Source organism: Carassius gibelio, chromosome B17, assembly GCF_023724105.1.
Source record: "Carassius gibelio isolate Cgi1373 ecotype wild population from Czech Republic chromosome B17, carGib1.2-hapl.c, whole genome shotgun sequence".
Classification (NCBI taxonomy): domain Eukaryota; kingdom Metazoa; phylum Chordata; class Actinopteri; order Cypriniformes; family Cyprinidae; genus Carassius; species Carassius gibelio.
In genome coordinates this window covers 8,866,059-8,890,945 of record NC_068412.1, presented here as the reverse complement: position 1 = coordinate 8,890,945, position 24,887 = coordinate 8,866,059, and the positions used below count along the sequence as shown (strand labels likewise).

The 24,887-nt window shown below is 37.6% G+C and overlaps 1 protein-coding gene across 2 annotated transcripts in view; it reads right to left on the bottom strand.

Moving 5' to 3' along the window:
- Window positions 1–7,025: 7,025 nt before the first annotated feature.
- The window catches only part of tmem260 (transmembrane protein 260), a 30,236-nt gene continuing 12,374 nt past the window's right edge, over window positions 7,026–24,887 (bottom strand). For both annotated transcript variants that reach the window (XM_052581286.1, XM_052581287.1), the window contains exons 4-16: window positions 18,126–18,303; window positions 17,899–18,012; window positions 17,430–17,609; window positions 17,247–17,287; window positions 16,152–16,238; window positions 15,138–15,246; window positions 14,870–15,042; window positions 12,445–12,616; window positions 12,202–12,341; window positions 10,270–10,446; window positions 8,374–8,427; window positions 8,190–8,274; window positions 7,026–7,508 (exon numbers count right to left, since the gene is read on the bottom strand). In XM_052581286.1, coding sequence (XP_052437246.1) covers window positions 7,254–7,508; window positions 8,190–8,274; window positions 8,374–8,427; window positions 10,270–10,446; window positions 12,202–12,341; window positions 12,445–12,616; window positions 14,870–15,042; window positions 15,138–15,246; window positions 16,152–16,238; window positions 17,247–17,287; window positions 17,430–17,609; window positions 17,899–18,012; window positions 18,126–18,303 — 1,765 coding nt within the window. In that variant the 3' untranslated portion in view covers window positions 7,026–7,253. The remainder of the gene's footprint in view (window positions 7,509–8,189; window positions 8,275–8,373; window positions 8,428–10,269; window positions 10,447–12,201; window positions 12,342–12,444; window positions 12,617–14,869; window positions 15,043–15,137; window positions 15,247–16,151; window positions 16,239–17,246; window positions 17,288–17,429; window positions 17,610–17,898; window positions 18,013–18,125; window positions 18,304–24,887) is intronic.

Below are 24,887 nucleotides of genomic sequence, written 5' to 3'. Positions count from 1 at the left end.
ATATTTGTGGTAGTGAAAATACTAGGTTCAGGCTGATGTCACATAGAAATTAAAAAGAAACAATTACAAAAACAGAATGCATTATACAAACACTTTGCAGTACCCAAAAGCAATCAACCCAGCATACACACCTAACCACTGTTAATCCTCTAGACACTAGAAAGCACACACATGCACAAACACAAACACACACGCATGCAGACACACACACTCAGCATCGCTGTGTTTATCATTCCAACCCAGGCCACCAACACCCGTCAGTCTAATTCCGTTTGTCTGTTTAGATTCATTTTGCTTTAATCTCTTCTTGTTTGTGCACATCTGCGAGAGCCACTGCACGAGAGAAGGGGGAGGGGCCATCGTTGGTGAAAACGACTGACAACAAGGGGTAAAAAGGAAACAGGTATTAGAAGAGAGGGCGCACTATTTTGGGCATGGTACAATTGTAATATATAGTATTATCATGTTTTGTGGACATGTACAACAGGTAATACCTTTATATGAGATACCAGTACCATGTTACAACATCATAATAATCATTCAGTTAATAGTAGTTAACCCTCTAATGCAAGAGGTCTATTACAAGACTTAAAAAGCATTTTTTTTCCCATCACAGTCTAATGCTACATTCAAACCACCATGAACAACCTTTACCCATAATTCTATATGATTTTTCTGTTTACGGGGTATTCCATGTTTTTTTGACAGGGGAAATTCAAAATAGCTGACGAAACTTGATAAACCAAACAACTCTGGAATACTTGCTACCATCTCAGTTATCAAAAGTATCTTCTAAGAAAGTTTTTATAACGTTCCCATTTTAGAAATGTTTGAGAAACGTTTTTTTTTTTGAGGTATTCAGCCTATCACAATGCACTGGATAGCTGGCCAATCACAGCACACCTCGCTTTTTACAACGATGAGTTTTGTAAAAATCGTCACATTTCAGAAGGCAGGGCATAGATGAGAAACAATAATGTACAACATGTGGAATTTGTTTTTTGAACCTTAAACCGCATAAACACATTTCATTACACCAAATACATAAAATAATGTTCTTTTTATCAGCATCATATGTCCCCTTTAAAAATTATGAAAACAAATTAATAAATGTTCATAAACCTAAATATTGATGTTAACATTATAATATAACAATAACAAAAATGAATATTGTACGTGTCATCCACCATAATATATGCTAGTATTATATACACATATATACATATACACATATACATATATATATATATATACACATATACATATATATATACACATATACATATATATATATATATATATATATACACATATACATATATATATATATATACACATATACATATATATATACACACATATACATATATATATATATATATATACACATATACATATATATATATATACACATATACATATATATATATATACACATATACATATATATATATATATACACATATACATATATATATATATACACATATACATATATATATATATACACATATACATATATATATATATATATACACATATACATATATATATATATATATACACATATACATATATATATATATATACACATATACATATACACATATATATATAAATAAATGCATATAAATATTTTCTAAATATATACGCTGTGTATTTATATATCCATAATACATATACACATAGCACACGCAAACAAAACAAAAACTTTTGTATGCGATTAATCCTTTGACAGCACTAGTTAGGATCATCTCAAAATGTGCTGTTCAAAAAATATTTTTTTAGCATACCCTAGCATGCTATTACCATGTAATTCCATTACGGTCAACGCAATATATTACTAAAGAAGCAAGTGCAAGCAGAGCAACAGCGAGAGCAAGACATAAAGAAAGACTCATTCAGCTCATTTTCTGTTCGAACCCACGTCTGAAACTGAAAAACAGATGGAGAACAGTAGGAACGGATGGGGCAAGAGATCAGAGGAGAGTCCATTCTGCACCACTTCAGCATGCCGAATTCTCTCACCCTTCTGGAGGAGGAGGAAGACAGATCTTACCAGGAAGAGGTCTCTTGAGGCAGGTGCTGAGAGCCGCAGCCAGGCCTTCGGGCTCTGGAAGTCTCTCCAGTCAGTCACACAACTCATAGCACACAGGCTTCACCACCAACACAACATTACAGGCCTCTTACACAGCATTACAGCACATCGCATTATCCCGCTCAACTCTCTTCATTAGCCCAATTGGATCCTGGGATTTCCATTTGTAAATGAATTGTAACCAATGAAACTACAGTATGCAGTAACCTTCCAAGTTAATCCATTGATTGACCATCAATGAGGCTGTAATGAACAAGCTGGTATTTTATTAAAAACATGCTGTTTGGATCCGAACATGATTTGATATTCTGAGAGGTTCTAGGAATAATTCACCCAAAAATAAAAAAATCTTCCGAAACTGACACTTGTTATACACAGAAATCGCAGTCTGTTCTTCACAAAAAGTTATCATGTGGCTTGAGACTTGCAGCGCTCATTTGTACTGTTATTAGAACTAAGGAAACATCAAATCCATTGGTTCTCTTTGAATACGTTTGTAGTGTTGCTCTTCTGGGAATTTTAGGTGAACTAACCCTTCAAGATCCAATAATTTGGTAAAAGTTAGAAAGGTGCTACTACATGACTTATAAATAGAAATTTTTAATGCATTATATACCAGTAAATAAAAGAAAACATACTTGATATTGCATCTACATGTGAATATTGTTTCTCTTTCTCAGTGGATGGTGGCTGTGGCTCTTCCCCAGGCATGTATTCACAGCCACAGATGCAAGGGGATGCAAGCACATTGAGGCGGCAAATTATGAAAATGTGGCTCTGTGTCCTCAATGGCGTCGCAGTCCTTTAATGTGGCACAAAATTAGAACCGGAGGGAGAAGGAAGACAGGTCAGTTTAATTGGAAACACTGCTCTGGGCGCATACACAAACACACATCCACTCACTTAGAGCAACTCATCACATGAAAGGTAAGATATCATCTCACCCTTTCTGAGGGTTTCTTCTGTACAATAAGACATCCTTTTTCAGAGCCCGTGGGCATTCATAAAGGTGTTTAATTTGTGAGTTTACCTCACCGTTATTTAAATAGATCTACACAAGCATCAGAAAATGAGGCTATTCTAGGTTGGTAAGCTGCAAAGCTAAAGGATCTTTTATGAAACGGCTGTTGGTCATAGTGTCTTTAGTCTCTTTTGATATTCCAAAAGGATCACAATGGTCTTATCACAGTGAGGTCTGTTGCTCAGTTAGTGTGGAAGTGATATAAATTCCAAAATACAAGTTCCTAAACCGTTCTACACGTGTATGCAATACATCAATCCCAAGATTTCCATGGTAGCCATGTTTTGGCAGATCTAGTCTTGTTACTAGGAGGTCCAAAGAAGATCTTCTATGTTCAACCCTACTCCTTTGAGAGCCACTGTCCTGCAGACTTTAACTCCAACCCTAATCAAACACACCTGATCAAGGTCTTCAGGATTATTCTAAAACAGGGGTTTCCAAACCTGTTCACTGAGGAGAGACCACGGTCCTGCAGAGTTTAGTTCCAGCCCCACGTACACACACCTGAACCAGCCAATCGAGGTATTCAGACTTACTAGAAACTTCCAAGCAAATCTCTGTGTGTCCATGTAGCCCCCAGGTGTTTAAAAACTCTGGTCTATTCTTTGGGCAACAGGGAGAAGGACCAAACCTCAGTATAGTGTACAATCATTGTCCTAGGACCTGTAAACTTAAGTTATGGGCCTCCTCTTCAGTGCTGGTGAGAGCAGCTAGTGGTGGAGAGACAAAGTATCAAAATTGATGAATGAGTCAACACAAGACGTACCTTGGTTTGGATGTCCACACACTATGCAGATTTAATTGAAATTCTGGGGTGTTTTTGGGAGTTAAATTGAAGTGATCAAACTCTACATGTTCAGAATTTGATTAAGAGTTCAGGTGGCCTAAAACATTCAACCTCACTCAAACACATCACCTACATTTATAGGGTTAATTCACCTAAAAATGAAAATAAGTCAATGTCTTACCCTCAAGGCATCCTACAGTAGGTGTATATGACTTTCTTCTTTCAGAGGAATCCAACCAGAGTCATATTAAACATTTTCCTTGCTCTTTCAGTCTTTATAATGGCATGGGTGTTTTTTTTTTTTTTAACAGTCCAAAAGTAGTCAAACAAAATGCATCCATCCATATTAAAACGTACCTCACATGGCTCTGGGGGGTGAATAAAGCCCTCCTGTAGCAAATTGATGTGGGTGTTTTTTTTATATATATATACATATTTAAAATGTTATAAACAGCCTCCTTTGCTCCTGTAAACAAATGTTGGTTTTCGCGAGACCCAAACATTAATGCGCTATATGTCTACGTCTGGCGGCATTTTATTTATTTTTTTAACAAAAACACATTGATTCGCTGTAGGACGCCTTTATTAAGCCCCCGGAGCTCTGTGAGTCATGTTTTAATATGGATTGATGCGCTTTATTTCACTACTTTTGGACAGTTGAACAAAAACACATGCCCATGCAATTATAAAACTTGGAAGAGCAAGGACAATTTGTTAAAATAACTCTGATTGGATTCATCTGAATGAAGAAAGTCATGTACACCTAGGGTGCCTTGATGGTGAGTAAAACATGGGCTGATTTTCATTTTTTGGGCGAAATAACACTTTAAATCATCAAAGGACCCAACCTTCTGTCTAGAAGCACTCCAGATTACATCTTATATCTAATCAGGGCTTCCCAAAGACACTGGGACCACCACAGACATGAGCCCCTCAGTACAGCAGCCAGAGTTTTCATCTCTACACCCCTCAACCAGCTTCCAACAACCCACCTGAGGCAGTCAATCTTGGCTATGTGGGTCCAGGGCCAGGGATTAAATAAAGGTTCAAGAATCAATCCAGAGAAATGGAGACAATCCCTGCCTCTGCCTAATCCCTCTCATATATCCTTGCATTGTTCAGAGGTTTAAATACAGGGATGAAGGAGAAAGAGATGGAGAAAGCAGACTTTATGATGACGGTGAGATGTTGTAGCATATGACACGTCTTGGCGATTTTAAAGGCTTGTTTGTGGATCAAAAACTAAAGGGTCACAATGGAGATGATGAGGGCCAGGCTGTAACAGTGGTGTTCTTCGACACAAATAGTTTCTGTACCATTTCTAAGACTTTTTTTGAGTTACCTTAGAACAGGGAATGCCCCGTCCTGCTCCAGAAGGGACACTTCCACCAACCCTAATCAAACACATCTAAACTAGCCAGTTAAGGTATTTTTAAGGTGTTAATGGTATCCAGAAACTACCAGCAGGTGTGTTAGAGCATGTTTGAGCTTAGGAGCAAAACTGGACAGCCCTAATACTCCTCATAACTTTATACAGAAAAGGTATCTGTTAAGTCACTGACTTATTGAGCAGCTGCAAGGCAGCTGACTTCTGTTTTAGACACAGTTTTAGAAAAGCATGCTCTTCTGTCTAAACAGAGAGTGATCTTCCACACTGGACCAGTTTCATTTTCTCCAGTCTGTAATGTGGCACGCCAATTTCACATATTGTGTCTGTATCCCTTCCACCCTCCTCCGCGGTCCTCCATCCCTCCCTCCACTCCCTCAGCAGGAGGAAGTAGAGGAGATTGGCCCCACAGCTAAAGCCCCTTTTTCAGGCCTGCCGCTGGCGAGGTCTATCGGCAAAGCACAGGGAGCGGAGGTGTCACTTCTGCTATGGCATTTCGGACAGTATCTACTTCTCTCCGGGTGCAGAGGAGAAAGGAGAAACACAGGGGGTATTATCAGAGAAGGATGAGAGCAGCGAAGGCATTTTTGTCTTTTTATTCCCCTCCTAAGCCTCGGGCTTTGCTCCCAATCCGACTGGTCGATACAGCCAGGGATGTAAATGAAATGCAAAGAGGAATAAGGCTGGCTTCCCATGTTATGAGTGTGTGTGTGTGTGTGTGTGTGTGTGTGTGTGCAACTGCACTGTTCTCTTTGGCTCTTTCTCAAGGATTACCATTCATGGGCCTCTCTCTTACCTTCCCTCTTTTGTCTCCAAGTCCCTGTGTTGCGATTTCGTTTCTGTCTTGTCAGTGTCCATTCGCCTCTTTCTAGCACTTCCTGTCTAACTCTGTTCTATCGTGCCATATACACCATCCTATGTACTTATGACTTCTCACTTGCTTGTCTTTGCTCTCTTTCCCTGGCTGGGTTCTCGGCTCTTATCTGTTCAGGCACCCCACATTCCAGTGTTGACGTGGCTTCCTGCCTGCATCACGGTCATGGCGATTCCATGGGTCCACACAATGCCTCAGATGAGAGAGAGGCAAAAACAGGGAGAGAAAGCAGCTCAGTGGAAGAAGAGATGAATGTACACGAGAAGGGGAGACGTTTTATGTTGTGATAAGGTGTAGCTGACATCCTGAATTTAGGATGAAATCATTCTTCAACCGGCTTCTCTTAGGACCCACATTTTACATTGATCATCAAGTGACCACAAAACATAAAATTTCTATCAGAATATATCATTTTAAAATCAACAGTAGTTGGCGGGGTCGCTAGCAGTCATGTCTCTTCTGTTGAAGACTCGAAGCTGTTTTGAGAGATAGACAAAGCAGAAAAAAACGAGACAGGGAAAAGGATGCAGTTTTTTCAAATTTGTCCCAGATTAATGGTCATTCTTAATCTCTCATGGCTGTGCCCAAATTCACCCCCCACCCCCCTCAATCTCAATCTGAGACCTTTGGGATCCTAAAGTGAGAGAGAGAGATGCATGACAGCGAGGGGCAAATGACAATTATTCAAAAGGAGAGAAGGGGAGAGGTGGAATGAGTGGTTCAGGACACCTTTGATCATCAACTCAATTCATATCAACATGTTGAAAGTGAGAAAATTTTATTACAAAACAGATGCAAAGAACCACACAAATAAGACAATTGTGTCCCTTTACTTTCACAGTGGGAATTATCTCAGAATTAGCATTTTGAGTCCAAATTACTTTGAGATTAATCTGTGTGTTGGTAAAATAGACATTAAACATCAGTTACAGTCTTCAGTCACACCTGCACTGTCTTTACAGCTTTCTTCATATTTACAACCCTCCCTCTTACCTTATTGTGCTATCTGCACCTATGTAGTGTTGTAGATGTGTTTTGGGGGCTCTCTGTGTGTGTTGTTTTAGACACTTTCTGTCACTTCCTGTCTCAAGCCTTCTGTCTGTCTCGGAGTTTCTCGCGCTCCTTCTTGAGATGTGTGATGATGGAGCGGATGGCTTTGCTCTGGGGATCGGTGGGATCTTTCTGAAGGTAGCGGCTGAAGTGGTGGATGCTGCGACTCAGGAGGGAATCCAGACCATGACCTCTGCCCCCTGACCGCAGCAGACGTTCTGCCGAAAGAGCCAGGTTCTTATCCCAGTTTGCTGGGTAGTCTACCTGGGTATCCACTATGTGACAATACAGCTGTCAATAAAAAAAAAAAAAAAAAGACCACATAGCTTTAAATATTTGTATAATAGACAATATTCATATTTCATAACCTTTAAAAGAGACTTTTTAAAATAGGTTTATAAAAGGTTTTTAGAAACACAATATAAATGATAGAAAACATCAGCTGTGATATTAAGGAAATGTATTCGTTCTACAAACAATTTCAAATGACAAACTAGATTTGCATTTCCTTAAAGAAATAGCAGAGCTTGCAAGGTAGCAAAACAAAGTTTTAAAGGTTTTCGGTAAGCTTTGGTTTTAGCTTTGATTCTGTGTATAATGTGGCATTTGAGCTGCTTTGCTAATGATGCTCACTGTGCATCTTGTTTTTTTTTTTGTTATTAAAAACATGAAAAAATTCACCATGCAAATTGCTGTCGGAAGTGAAAATTCTGTAATAGCATGCCAATAAGATATTTAAGATATTCAAACTTAAATTGATTAAATAAAATAGCACAATTAAGACTGAGCTTAGAGTATCTAAACAAAGAGTACGTTTAAATAATTAATTACAAAAAAAAACTGTTAATAATAAAGTCAGTGTATTTGTCTTTGAATCATTCATTCAAGAGATTCATTTAAAAACACTGATATTATTGGAAGCACAGAAATAAAATAAAAAAAAGCTAATATATGATGTCATTTCCTACTCACATAGTAAGAAAGCTCATAGAGACGGGCCTGCTGTTCCTTCTCCATGTTCTCAGCCAGGTCAAACAGGAAAAAAGCGGTCTTCATCCTAAAAAGTGATGGATTAAAAGCACCCAAGGTTACCTCTGTCGCTGTATTCTGAGGTTTGGTGTAGATACAGTGATGAGAAGCATGAGCTGTGTATTACCTGGCCTGCCACATCTCCTCATTAGCAACTCTCTCCCAGGAGCCAGGGTGGAAGCTGACACGGTGGAATAAACAAACATCATAATGTCATTTAATTAGCTGGGAGTAGCTAGTAGCTCTTACTTTCATAACGGTGTAATTTCAAAAAAATAATTGATAGTATGCATAGTTGATGATATGCAAAGAAAAAAAACTTTGGATGGCATCAAAGCAGTCTTGTTGAGTACGGACTTGAAATACAAGTTTAAAAGCAGCCAGTAATCCAGCGAATCATATTCTGCATATCTTCAAACCATACAACAGCTGATCTTCAACCTCGCCTGTCTCTTGGAAGCTCCCTCTGCGGTGAACGACCCATATATTTCTGCATTTCTCCCTTTCCACTACATCGCTCATAAACGCGTGGCCTCTCCTTCAAAGGAATATTTTAGCGTGTGACTTCCCCGCTAATATTTGGCTGGCAGGCAGGGATGGACACGCTTGTAGTGAGTGAGAGGAGAGTAATGTCACACCATTCAACCCCGATTAACTTGCTGAATACCAGCCGGCTGCAGAGAGCCTCAGTGCCGGAGACTAGAACTAATTTCACTTTATACACAGATATTGACACGCCGCAGTTTAGAAAGTCATTAGGGTGGGGTCAGCGGACTAATAACGACTTTGAAGATGGAAACGGAGGCTGTCTGCACAGCATGAAGTCAGAGCAGTGTTTAACTGCACTTTAATATCAGCAAAGACCGAAACCCTTCAATGGGTTGCACGAGGTGTGAAAGAGTGCTGGAGTGCACCTGGTGAGGGTGCTAGGACCAGTGATGAACCTAAAGCTACACTGACTAGTACCATCTCAAACATTTATTTACATGTACGTTTATTTCATTTGGCACACCGACAGACTTTGAGTTCGTTGTCTCTGACGCCTCTTGGCTTGGCAATATTGTCAAATTTAATGCACAGACAGAACTGAACTGAGCTGGATGTTGACGTCATTCACTCAATAATGATCTGACTTTAACTGGAAAATGTACTGTTCACCATTGTCGTATTATTAGAGAATTGAATTTTGTTTGCATTAGAAAAAATGTTTTTTTTCAACAAACAATTTTACGTTTAAGCACTGTTTTGTATTTACTTGGATGTAAGCGCAGTGCAGTGTTCATGTTGAAACTGTGTATTTATAATGCTCAAGTGGCTGACAACAAAAAAAATTCTTATTAGGAATAAAACTGCATCGTTTTTTTTAACTGTGCAGAGCTGTATCTGAATAGTTTGGCCTACTACGCTACTGTATTTTAATGTTAATCATTATGACAGTACTTGGAGAGCCAAATATTTGGCATAAAATAATCTGAGAGAACCACTGGCCCAGTGTCACGAAAAAAACATGCTTGTGGGTGCATGTTTGCAAAATGATACTGTGCTGTTTGAGGCATGTTTCACTGCACTTTCAAAGTAAAATGTCCAATGACCGGTGAAAAATAGCACGTTCAATTTTCACAGAATCGAAACGTCCAGTCAGTGGTGCTATAAAGGAAACCCTCAATCACATTTAAGAGAATGTACCCCCTGCACTAAACCCTATCTAGTGCTCTTCTGTGGAGCGTCATGAATCGTGAATCAGAGCAATGCTACACCAGGTGAGCACTCCAGCAAGTTTACTGCATCAGAAATGCCATCAATAGTATTGTAAAAGGTGTTTAAGGTCATAACAGTATTGTGCAAGAAACAAGTCTTTATTTATCAATACTTTGCCCCTCTAATCATAAATTGTATGAAAAACACACATCTGTTAGTCTAATGTTCATTACAGCTTAAAACATTAAATTCCACATATTAACACAAAGTATTCAGGCAATATGTCACTCCCTAAGTAAACTACAAACATAAGTGATCGTGCTACCTGTCATGTGGCTGGCTCCAGTTGTAAAGGTCAAGTGTTTTCTGGGCCCATTTTTCAGGGTCAAATGGGGCTTTGACAGGTACTAACTGCTCACAGACGCCCCAAGGCCAACGAGAGAAGCTCCTCTCCCAGCTGAGGTCACCCTCAGTAAGACCAATACATGCAAACACTGGCCGGCTGTAGACAAACCCAGAGCAAAGACTGAGCATCAGTGTACGGTTTAAAATCAATGTGTAAATCTTCATCATAACGGTCATTATGTTTTACATTCAAATAGAAAACTTAAGAAAGTTAAGATTCCTATACATGTAGTATTAAAAGATACATACAACTTGTGTTATATAATGTAATATTGCATGTTGTTATGTTATAATGTTACAAATGAACATTATTATAAAATGCTGCTATAAATAGTTTTGCTTCTGTTTGTTACTGAACAACGTGTTTCAATAAACCTCCCAATGAAATTATGCCATATGAATCTATGTAATATTTATAATACATTATAAGGGTATTCTTAAGACATTATAATGAATGCATAATGCATTTTTAAAAACCTTATAATGTTATATCAACTCAGGAATATTCATATGAACAGTTTTAATAAATTATAATATTTACTTATGTGTGGTTATAGCTTTTAAGAATATGATGATTTATAACACAATGAACACATTGCATCCACTTTTACACCTGATTAAATTTCTCATAGTTATAATGTATTATAAGTCTCATATCTTCCCACTTTTCTGATACTCCTTAACTTAAAGCGGACAAATACCACTTATAAGTAGTAATAATAAATAATAATTATTATCTCAAACAGCCATAAGATCATGTATCAGATCAGATGAATGTGTAATATGACACATTTGCTTTTAACTATTTTTATTGTAACATCATTTTGATTATTTTGATGGTACCCTTCAGACAGCTGATGATAAGTAACTCTTCGACTACATGTCGACTAGCGGTCATTGGAGTATAGTATGTCTGCTAATTTAAATATATGCTTTATAACACTTTATTTTTATTGTCAACCAACAGATAAACTGACTATACTTCAGCTTATTCTACCATACTAAAATATACTATTCTTTAGCATATTAACACTCTAATGAGAATTAGTTAGCATGTAATCGCAAAGTTGCTTATAGTCGATTGATTAAGGGGACCATGGAAATAAAAATGTAACCATTTAAATATAGCATTTTTATGAGATATGATACAGTCCATTATACTGAAAATGAAATAGGAGTTCATTGTGTGTTATAAATAATCATACTCTTAAACTTATAACCACAAATACGTAAGTATTAAGATGTATTATAATTGTTGTTATGATTATTCATGAGTTGATATAACATATTATAAGGATTCTTTATAATGCCTTAAGAATACCCTTATAATGTATTATAAATACGGGCTTCATAGAAAGTGTTACCAAAATTATTACCAATATACTTTCATTCTCTGCAGAATCCAGCTAGAAACAAACAAAAATCTTTAAAGTATAGTATTTTAGAGTAAACGGAGTTAAAGCTTTTAACCCTGTCTGTTATTATGGAATCCTGAATCACAGGATACACATGGCAGGAATATATAAAAACTGGTTCACGTAACAAAAGAAGCAGGTTGCTCAAGTATTTATTTCTTATTCTCTCTGTCCTGCTCCCCAGGGAGATGACTGTAGTGTTTATTGCCCCCCTCTCAGAGGCCGGGGGCTTTACCGAGGAAATACTGCCGTCTGGTGGAGGGAGGCAGTATAGCTGCTCAATCTCCTTCGCTCTTGCATTGTGGGTAACAGATGACATGTAATGGTTTGCTATCTCTAGTGCATTCAGCAAATTGTTCCATGAAAAATATGCACAAATTATCATTTTAAATGTAGCATATATAAAGAGGGCATTTGAATGTGTCTGTGTTTCTTACTGTATATTGTGCTTGAGGAACTGCTCAATGCTGAATGTTTTCTTTTCCTTGGTGTCGATTGGATCCCACCAGCGCCCAGGAAACGTGACTCCAGGTAAATGCTTCTGAAGTTTTGCCACATACCAGCTATAAGTCATCATCTGCATCATAAAACACCGGTTTTTAAAAGCCATTTGAAACGGGGACAGAGTAGCGTGTTCATGGCTGTAATAAATGAGACATGTGTCAGGCTGGATTACGGACCTCCTGGTCAACGAGGCTGAGGTCTGGCCGGAGACCCTGGCAGTAGTGCAGGTAGCGCAGTGTGTTTCCTGGGAGATCACCACGAGTCAGAACCAAGGAGCTCGGCGGCAGAGACAACAAAACCTCACGAGCAAACCTGTCCACCACGTCATTACCGCTCTGATCACACTCTCTGTCCACACACAGACAAAACACTGAAAATACCTACAGTACGAAAACAGTATGTGCAGTGTTTCTTGAGGGGCAGAGTAAGGGTTAAACAGGGCCACAATTGTTTTGTATATTACCACAGGTTTTACTTTTTTGTTTTATACTAAGCACCTCAAATAAGTGTTATTATCATTAAACTAAAACTATTAAAACATTTTTGCTGATTTAAATAGAGCTGAAATCAATTGAAAAATACATATATTACATGAAACACTCAATGTAAAAAAAAAAATACAAACACAAATAATTTTAGCTAGAAGTACTAAAGAAACTGTAAATAAAAAGAAAACAAACTAAAATAAAAAGAACCTAAATAATAATAATAATAATTTATATATATATATATATATATATATATTTTGTGTGTGTGTGTGTGATGTATGTATGTATATATATATATATATATATATGTATATATATATGTATATATATATATATATATATATATATATATATATATATATATAAACACAATAAAAAAAAATACAATGAAAACTTACAATCTAAAAATAAAAGCTAATTCAAATATAAATAAAAATGTAATAGTATACAAACAATATTTAAATAACTGCTGCCAAATACGGTGATCATTTTCAGAGGAAAAATAGAACTTATTATTTGTAATATTATATTCAAATATCAATTGCTTCAAAATATTACATATATTAATGTAACATTGCAAAAAAAAAAAAACAATTTCCTATTGTTTCCTAAATTGAATATGTCATTGTTCTAAAGCAGATTGTTTAAGTGTTAAAATGTGATCTTAAAATATTATCTTAACCATAATATCTTTGGTGAATAGTCAACTATAAGGTTTAAATATAAGAGTTCAACACAGGTAACTAGTTTTTTGTATTTATTTGTTTGATGTTTGTATGATATCTTGCCAACAAAATCCCAAAGGTCAATAAAGGTCAACAGGTTAATAATGCATGCGTGTAAAAGTCTTTAGTGAAAAAAGGCTGTTGTAAACGCTTTACAAAGACAGTATTTGACACTGAGAGATTGCGAGACGAAAGTGATCTGAAAGTGATATAAAGGTTTCACTGCACATCAGCAGTGATGTTTACTTTGAAGAGTTTGCACAAAAGTGTAAGGATCCGTGACATAGTCCTTCTTTCAGCTATTCTGCAGTCAGTAGCTCTGCTTCCCTGTGAGCAGAACATCTCTCGGCTGTAATCAGCCTCGGACAGGTGTGATGAGCGCTGACAAGAGTGTCAGTCTCTCCACTGATCAAAGCGATGCACCCAACCTCAGCGCTCTAATCTACACGACTGCCGTGGCTAGGATGTCTAATCAAGCACAGAACTCGGCTGCTTTAATCTGCATGACTGGCGTGGCCAGGACGGCTAATCAAGCAGAGAGTCAAAGCTGCAGAAGAGTGCAAGAGAGCTTAGGCTTTGATGTGTGCTGAAGCATGGGGGAAATGAGGAATTCTGGGAGTGACTGCCGTGGTCTGGATGATCAACCACAAATATATAGAAAAAAAACACACACTCTGCTGGTTTAGCGGGTCCAGAAAACCACAAAATTATGGTGGTCAGTTATACAAATATACAAAGAGTAGCCTTTTGATGATATTCAATATTCTGAGTAGAAATGATTGATTGATTGATTGATTGATTGGAGGAACCATCATTTGGGACAAACATTAAAACATGAAAAAAATCTAATGCCTGAACTGATGTACAATTGAAAGCTCAGGAATGTTTTACCATTAGTTACTTCCTAAAAGAACAGTATTTAAACATATTTATTAATAGGCTGCATTTATTAAACCAAAAATATAGTGAATAGTACTATTGTGAAATATGTGACCCGGGACCACAAAACCAGTCACATATGTGAAATAGAAATAAATCTGCTTTCCATTGAGGTATGGTTTACTAGGATCGGACAATATTTGGCCAAAAAACAACTATTTGCAAATTTGGAATCGGAAGGTGCAAAAAAATCGAAATACTGAGAAATTCAGCTTTAAAGTAGTCCAAATGAAGTTCTAGCATTTTCTATTTTAATGAATTTTAAAAATGACAATTTCAGCAATCATTATTACTCCAGTCTTCAGAGTCACATGATCCTTCAGAAATCCTCTGTAAAGTTTTCTTATATTTATCAATGTTGGTCAAAGGTATTTCAAGACGTTTGTGACCTTAAACTTTGAAAAGTGTAGTATCGTCCCAGTCTGTGTGACTGTGTGTGAATGCTTTACTTGTGATTTAAGCTGATCATGTGTGAGATGAGGCCTGCAGTGAGTATCCAGGCTCCTGTGTTCCCCAGCATCCCCCGGCCCAGACGCCCATTCAGCCAACACACGGCCCAGCTCAGACCCAGACCAGCCAGAACACACACCCCAGCATCAGCCTGCAGCCAGAAGCGCTCCACCTACACACACACACACACACACACACGTGCTACATTCACTGAAGTCCATCTCAAATACATTACATCACAGAAGAATCATATCTGTCAGAACTCACCACTCCCAGCAGAAGAGGCTTCTCAATATTCAGGTTTGCTCTCCAGGCGAAGAACACGGAGTAGAGGCTCACCATAGTGACGATCAACCAGACAAATACACAGCGCAGTCTAGGGGTCAAATATATGCCATTAAGTTCAAAAGTTTTATGATGATATTGCATTTAAGGTCTTTGAAACTACATTTGAAATACAACATGATGGCAAAACTATGATAGTATGCATAGGAGAGAGTATCAAGTAATTAACATTTCAAACACAATATTGTTGCTTTTTGCACTGCCAATAATGTTTCCTGCAAGAACTAAATTAAAAATCATTTCCACAAAATTTGTTTTAAGTAAAAATATAATATTAGATAATATTTCAAATTTCAAGCTATCAAAGCCTCCTCTCAAATCAGATTTAGTGGTCATATGGATATATATATATTTTTATTATTATTCTTTTTTTTTTAAAGAAATTAATACTTTTAAATTAGGATTAGGTTTTTTTATATTTATTTTAAGAAATGAAATTAGTTCAAATAAGTTAATGGAAGAATAACATGTAATATATGTAACAATATAATAGTATAAACAAATTTCAACACCACCTCTCCAATCAGATTTAGTAGTCCAGAAATGTTTATCTTCTTGTTTTTTTTTTATGAAATGTAAAAAATTAAATCAGCATTAAATATATTATTCAAACATGGCACGTTTTTTTTATTTTTTTTTTGAAAGAATGAAAATGTTCACATTAGCATTAAATTGATTAAAAGTATTTTATATATATATAAATGGCAAGAAATATGATTATTCCCAACAGGTTTCTGTTTGTTGAGCTAGAAACGGACATATTAGACAGCTCATAAAAAAAAAATTATAAAAAAAAAAAAAACATTCACACACATCCAGTGTTTACATTTACAGTCTCCTCTTAACATTAACTGTGATGGATGAAAAACGTTTACACTGTGTTTACACTGTGTGCTTTTGCCTCACTTCATTGGATCTCATGCAGCCATGTCTTACCTGTTCCACAAAGACAGTAAAATGCCTAGAAGAGCCAACACTAGAACTGGAGCAGACAGATCATTCACACAGTGATTCCACTGAGCCCTGAAACACAAGAGATACACTTCTCAGTATATCCACTATGTGTGCATCTCTGTGTGATGGACAGAGACTCAAACTGAAAATGCTGTCAGTGTCTGAATGTTGTTGTTTTTTCAACATTAAGTGCAGTCTTGTCACAGGCTTCTCTCTATCCGTCTCCCAAACCCAGTCAATGGCCAATTTCCCTGCTGAAAGAGATAGTGCCCTGCCTGCGCCTTAATACCCATCTCTCTCTGACAGCTTATTTAAGCATCGTGTGAAAGCGAGTGTGTGTGAGAGAGAGCGTTTGAGCTCCTTATGGCAGGTTTATGCTGTGACATGCTTGTTGTGTTCCCTTCTCTAGCCCTCACCTGTCCATCACGCTATGTGACAGCTGTGGGGGGCGATGGGAAACGGCTGATTGGTGCTAGCGGGACATAAAATAAGCTCTCTCTCTGGGGACACCCAAACGTTTGATGATGGTGGGCTGAGGAGACGACCCGAGTCTCGCATGATGTGTTACACCAGTGTCTCTGATCATTTCTAAGCCAGTGCAACACAACAGATTTGTTATTCCTAGTAGGTTCAGCTAAGCAGTTCTGGAGGGAAGGGGGATCTACAGTACAAGAATTAACTATGGATGAGGTATAAATAGAGTCATTAGTCTTTAATAAAGCTGTCACTTAATGCAAGTCATGGTACTCCTAAAAGGAGTCTGACACAGAAAAGAAGAAATTGTTGAATAAAGTTTATGATTCTTGTAGATTCATAAAATTATGGCTGAAGTCACACAGACTATATTAACAGTGTCCTTTCTGCCTTTCTGGGCCCTGAATGTGGTAGTTGCGTTGCTGTCTATGCAGGGTCAGAAAGCTCTCGGGTTTGATCAAAAATATCTTCATTTGTGCTGTAAAGATTAATGAAGGTATTACAGGTTTGGAACGAAATGAGGCTGAGTAATCAATGAGAGAATTTTCATTTTTGGATGAACTATCCCTTTAACTTTTTTTTTTGCAATTCTCTTACACTCACCATAACATTTTTAGGAGGTTCAAGTTTTCATCTGTTTTTGCCTGAAACCAAATAATACCATATGCAGTGCATTAGATTCATAAAATAAATGCAGCTTGGAAATAGCTTCACATTTGAGTACATTCATTTCATTTTTAAAAGCATGTTTTTTAAACTATGAATAATTTTTGCATCTGTTGGTACCAGGCTGAAGGTGCCATATTCAGCTCGCAGCAGGTGTGTGAGGAGGCCGTGGAGAGACGTCTGGTCTCCCCAGCTCCAGCGAGCTCGGTTGAGGTAGGAGGAAATGGGCAGGTAGATGTAGGGCATAAAGCCAGCCAGGAAGCACGTCCCCAAAGACACCAGACCAAAGAAGGACAAACCCTGTGGGCAACGCATGACACTTGTTACTGACAGATCCTTCCATTGTCAAGTGTTCAAATTTACATACTGTATAGTATAACAGTATAACACTTGGACAAAGCCACAGTTACATGGGAGCGATTGCCTCTACTGCATTGCGCTGTTTTCATTTGCAAGTACCAGTACCTGAAGACCTTCAGAAATCACTGGGTTATGAACACTAATCCCTGTAATGCTGTATATTTACTATGTGATGTAATAAAATGTCGAAAAATGATGTGTTGAAACCTGAGTGATTATCAATACTTACATTATGAGTGTAGAGGTGCAGGAGGGCCCAGGGAATTATGATGACAACATACAAGACCAGTGTGTGCTGATTACACAGGCTCAGCCCACAGAAGAGCGCCCCCCACAGAGCAAACTGACAAATTCAAAAATATACAGAAATATGCATCTTACGACCAAGATGTATCAGTTTTAAACCAACAATGATTGGTGTCACCTATAAATACCAAATGGTTTGGACTATAGTACCTTCTTCTTGTGATGAACACTCTCTGTACAGTGGAAGCAGGCCGAGAGTGAGAAAAGGACGCCCACAAACAAGTTGTTAAGAGAAAAGACTTCAGCCACGACCGACCACTGCCATACCAGCCTGGACACGGCAAACACTCCTCCTGCCAGGACGGCCCCTGGACCGGGACCAGCCACCCTGAGCACAGAAGAGACAAGAGTGATGGACTATATAAAGTTTTCCAATGTTTTTCGACATTATGTAAACTCTAATGCTGCAACATCTGGTATGTAAAAGAAAATCTATATGAAGCAGCAAATCAACAACCGACCAACTGTAACCATTCAAAAACGCTTGTGAGTTCTGGCATCTGAGTTTAATTACATAACAAATAAAAATGAAGGTACAGAACAATCATTGCGCTTTTCAATTTAAATTAAATTAAATTAAATGTATGCATTTAGCAGACGCATTTATCCAAAGTGACTTACAGTTCATTCAAGCTAGCAATTTTTACCTATCATGTGTTCCCAGGGGAATCGAACCCCTAACCTTGGGCTTGTTAACGCAATGCTCTACCACTTGAGCTACAGGAACACTAAGTTTGATTTAATGTAATTATTTATTTAATTAAATTTTCACTTTAATTTAAGGTGCCCTAATTTTATCGCAGCAAAATAATGACGATTACATCCACACCAACAGGTGTCAGTAGAGAGTCCAAAACCAGTGGTACTATTCAGATGATTAGGGGGCAGATAAAGCTTTACAGACAAGTTTGGATATATAACGAAGTATGTCCAAATTTATCCGTGTCCATACAGTAAATTCACATAAAGCAATTCTATAATATGTAGCATGTATCTCAACTGCTTGATTGCTTATACCATCGCAAAATGTAAACTATATTATTTTACAGCTCTTATCTGATGAAAGTGACAAGACATGGAGATATTACACATTTCATGATTTTCTGTAACACTATTTTAAAACAAAATGTGAAACAATTGTGGAAATTGCTAAATAAGTACAATTCAAGTTTCTTGTAATTATGGATAATTTACTGTTATTACATAGAAAGTATTTGTAACAAGGGCACTGCAAAATAAAGTTTTCTCGCTTATTTTATAACTATATATATATATATATATATATATATATATATATATATATATATATATATATATATAACATAAATACTATACAATGTTCAAAAATGTAGATGTGTAAAAATGTAGCTTATATGTAGACATTTTACCACATAGAGCATGATTGAAAATGCAACTCCGCATACTGGTAAATGGTAAACAGGCTCAGAAATCGTAACTGGATGTAAAACAAATTCTGTTTATCTCATGAATTCATGATTGGGAGAAAATCTCTAAATGTTCATATCTACCTGCAATGCATATATAATTTAAGACTTTATTCTTTTGTCACAATTCAAAGTCGAGACTTGACTTAGACTTGGACTCCAGCTGGGAAAAATAAGATGGGACACATGGCCGGGACGAGGTAAAAGCAAACGCTGGACAAAAAGATTGAACGAGCGAGGTCAGCTTTGTCTGTTGGAGACCCGAGAAGACAGAAATGAAGGAAAGCAAGGAGAATAAAAAAAAGTTGGGAAGACGCAAAAGAGAGAGGAAAAAAAATCTCAGCCCGGTCTCCAGCACACTGGCTTGGAAAAAATTTTAGCGGGCTTGACAATTAAAGGGGGGTGGTAGAGGGGGGAAGCGAGGCAGTATGGCCCTCTCCTCATTGTGCCGAGTGGCTTAGAGTCCTCATCAGCCTATCAGCTAAGTGACAGGCGGAGAGCTGCTCTATTCAGCGGCACAGATACACGCCGCGGGCCAAGCGGCTGCCAGCTCCCTCCTGACCCCGCAATCCCTCGCCGCTGACAGCTTCAAGCTCCATGGCAAATTAGGCGCTCTCACATTACAATCGCACAAGACAGATTCCATTAACGGTATCTGAAATTGAGTAGAGAGCAGGGCCCTTGCCTTATCAGACCTGACTCATAAGCAGCGGCGGCACCGCCGAAGCTCGCGCGCTTAATCACCAGCCATGATACCATTTAGACGTTTCCAGCGCGCCTCTGCCTGCCGCTGTGATAGTCGGCCACAAAAGAGGCTGATGAGACTTAGGGGAAGGGGAACAATGGAGCTTTCGCAGGGAAAGCAAAGTAAGTCAGGAAAAAGGGGAGCGGAGAGAAGGATACGGATGGAAGAAAGGAGGAAGGATGGTGTGTGTGGAACTCGCGCTTGCTGACTACTTCTCTTTTCTCTTCTCCTGCTTTTTTGCACACTACTTGCCTTTCCTCTCTTTTCTTCTCCCACCTCGTGTGAGATGAGGCTGCGCGTGTGCGCGCGGTCGGACTAATAGCTTGTCAAAAGCAGGCGGGGGGGATTCTTGGTGATATCAGCTTCTCTCTAGTCCTCTTTACTACGAGGATGGGGCTTGGTGAAGGTGCAGACCCCCCACATCCTCAACTCGCTCCTGCTGTGTCCCAATTAACCCCCAGCACACGTCGACAGTTGTGGGGCCACGGCTGGGTCAGAGCAGGGGTGCTATCCAGAGGTAGGCGAAATATCACATCCTCCCCCTGTCATTGCTTCAATGGGGCACTGACAGTCGCTCACTGTCCTCCTCCTGTCTTTATTCCTCTGAGGGGGCTTGACACGGAGCTCTTTAGGAGTGTCTGTCTGCTTGAAGGAAGGCATGTGACACGTCCTGCATTCCAGAACATGTAGGACCACCTGGGTCTCCTTCTCTCTCTCTCTCTTCAGTAACAAGGTGAGAGAGTGACACTTGCGTGCAGCATCAGAGGCTTGTCCGCTGTGCAGGATGCTGCTGTGTTAGTGTCTCTGAAGTACTTCAGTTCAGAACAGATGGGTGACTCCAAAATAACATCATTGCAGAGAAAATTAAAGATGCTTATCGCACTTCTTTCTTATATAAAAAGCAGTGCTCTCACTGTAATTTAGTGTTAATGAGGAATAAAAAAAATTCTCTAATAAGAACTTTTCAGTTACATTTTATTTTGGTGTCCTTGTTAGACATGTTACATGTACTTACTTCTTAATGCAATAATAAAAGTAAATGATGAATAATTAATAAATAAAATAAATAAATAAAAATAACTAATCTTATACCTAACGCTACAGTACAGACATGTTGTTACTTAATATTACTTAGTACTTTTGTGTAATTACACTGTAATAACAACCTTAAAATAAAGTGCGACTGAATTTAGGCATGAATGTGGTAACTGTGATAAATTTGATTTGTTCATCATTAAAATTTCATAAAATTAATTAAAGGTACCATAGAATGCAAAAATCCCTTTTATATGGTGTTTGAACAGAGCTGTTTGGCCGCAGTGGGTGAAAACAACTGGCCTATAATGGTAAAAATCCACCCACTCATTGAGTTATAATCTAATATTCTAATAAATCATAATCAGTCTCTCCACACCGATACCAATGCTTTGTGTGCAAACGTGAAGACTCCAGACAGAGTAAGTAAAAGGAGCTTCTTGGCTCTCTGTAAGGCTAACGTTGCTAAAGCTACCATTGTTTCTGCCTGTTTTCACTAATGCTGCCTTCCCGTGCTGCCAGAATGATCGTGAATAGGAATGTGGTAATTAAAATTTGGAAGCAATGTGAGGTCAGTAACATGGTCACCACCAGTTAAACTGTAACACCAGTATGCCCGTGAGCATGAGCTCTTGAAGCCCCGAACTCATCTGAAAAGGGAGGTGGGTCAGTTCATTTTCATTTAAAGGGGACAAACACAAAAAAACTGCACGGTTTGGCTCATTTTGAGATAAAACTTCACATATACACTCTTGGGACATCAGAGAACAATTATAAATCTTGTATCGATGTATTCTATGGCACCTTTAAAATGTTTTATTATTATAAGAAATTTGCATAACTACAATGATAGCATTAGAATTATTAGAAATGAGAAGTTTTAGGAATGAATGAAGTAACCATGAATCGGGTTCCAGAAGTAAAAATCTCACTCCCATTTTTCATTCAAGAACTGATTTTCAACTATATCTTAAGAAACTTAAAAGAGAGACCTAAGAGCTACAATTTGGTTAAATATGCTATTTTAATACTTGAATATAACAGTGGAAATTCTGGTTAAAAACTACACCTCGTGAAAAATAATTATATGATTCTGCAGAGAAATCTCCATTAATCAGAGAATGGAAACAATAAAATCACATCACAAAGAACGTCCACCCACTCCGATAAAGCACTGGAATGATGCAATCAAACCAGTTTCCTACATTCTCTAAAATGTGTGTGTGTGTGTGTGTGTGTGTGTGTATATATATATATATAGTGAATTAATTAATTAAATTGAATTGAATTGAATTAATAGATTGTTTTTATATTTACAATGAACCTATAAATCAATAGTTTGACATTTCTCTATTTTTTTATTTGATTATTATATCATTCACAAAGCTTCATTGGACTGTAATTTTTCCCCTCAATACAGTCAAAGTACAAAGTCTTGAACCTTTGTCTTTCTGGCCAATTTTCAAATATTTTCAAATCTTCAAATCAAAGTAGTAATGTAATGTTGTGATTCACCTCAGCCGATCACTTTGACGCATGGCTTACACTTTTTCTTCCCCTTTATCTTCCATATGGGGAAAAATAGGCACTGTTCCAGTCTGAATCTAAACAACAGAATCAGATAACTTCAGGGTTGATTTTTTTTCCCATTCAAGCTATATATTACTATTCCCGGTTGCTATTATACACAACTGTTGTTTTATAATGTGAGGTCTTGTTTAGATTGAGACATGTAGTGAGGATACGGTGCATGGTGTAGGATTCTTGCTGCATGGTATTTAGGGTATAAGGTATAATATTTGTTGATGGTGCAATTATGGAGTGACTATAAATTGAATTCTAGCGGAAGCTGTGCAAAGTATTACTGTCATACAATCTCTGGTCGATTTACTGTGTGCATGTGTTGTACCTATGGACAGTGTTTCTGCTGGGTTTAGACATCCCTCCCCACAGGACAGTGCATGTTAAAAACTAATAACTCCAATCCACCTCAAACAATACAGCCAATGGCACAACAATTTCACCCAATTCCATCTTAATCCCCCATCGACACACGTCATGTGGACATAATAGACAAAAAGAAATTGTGTATATCATTCAGCAAATATGCATTTTATTTTCTAGTGTATTATTATTTTAATCAAGTCATTAATCGACTGCAGTATTATGTGGCCCTATGGAACGCATGCATTCTGGAAAAGGCTGATCCTCTCCTTGCATGACTCCCATTTAAAACCGCCTGTGGAGACAGTTTGGGAAATGTAATATTATAGCAATATTGACTTCTGATGCAACAGACACAATCTTAGGCCTCCAGGCAAGGGGAAATTAAAGTGAAATGGCCCTATTTCCCCTATTCTGAATGGGGTAATGAGGGTTTAGACATCTTCATTAAACATCTGTTAAGGAAATATTAATGCATGTCTTTAAACGGTGCCATTGGTCATGCTGAGTTATAGAATATGAGGCCTGTAGTGCATGGAGATGTTTAAAGGAAACTTACAGGTTAAATACAGCTTAAGATCTATGGCAAGACTCTGAGTTTATAGAAAAATGTGTTTGTGGTAATGCAAACGTAATGGAGGTCATGGCGTGATTGCACTCTTTGGTTTAAAAGCAGTACACATTCAATTTTATGTTAAGTATTCAGTAGTTATTTTCAAATAAAAACATTATTTAACATGTAAAGTTGTCTAACACTAGTGATGTTTAAATGTTACAGCAATAATTTCTAAACAGTGTAAAAATCTAGAATACATTTACATTTAAATGTATTCATTTGGCAGACGTATTTATTCAAATCGACTTACAGCTGATGAATACAACAAGCGAATCAACATAAGATGACAATGAACACGAGAAGTGCCATTTACACAAGGTTTCCGTCATTGTTCAAAATAGTAAAAGCTAGGACAGGAAGGCAATAAGGGAAAATGAGAGCATAGGAAAAAGTAATAAGGTCATAGAGAATAAGGCATTAATATGTGCTTTATAAGTATAATAAAATGCCGAAATGCTAGTTATATGTATGCTAATAAGTATCTAGTTAATAGTGAATTGTGTTCCCAAATCTGAAGTGTTATCATTATTTTCCATCTTTATTCTGGTACTGTACAACCGCTCCATTGACTTCTAACAGCTGACTCCTTATTATTGTCAGTGGTAATCAGCAGCAGCTGCCAATAGGGTTTAAATTGCATTTAATCCAGAATATTCTTTTTTTTCCCCCGAGATACAAATGTTCTTGGCATGAAAAACAAAGGGTGGGTGACATAGCTAAAGAGAAGATATATTTACCAAAAATGAATGGCTGCAAACCAGAGCGTTTTAGAGATTAGACTGGCTAATAAAGCATATGCTTAAGCTGCCAGGAGCTGTAGTTTCTGGGTCGGTGATTTACCTGACAACAGAGGTATGCGGGAGGGGGCAGCCAAGGGACGTGGGAAACGACAGCGTTTTTTTCTTAGTCTTTATCAGAAACAAATACACAGACAAATATACTGAGCTTCAGTTCTGAAATCCATGTATGTAGAGAAGTCAACATTACACAATGGCTTGAATAAAACATTTTTGTAAAGTCTAGTTCACTCGAAAATTTTAATTCCTTTTATTTATTTTTTCTGGAGCATTAAGGAAAATATTCTGAGAAAGCATTTTTGATCCATACAATAGAAGTCAAACAATACA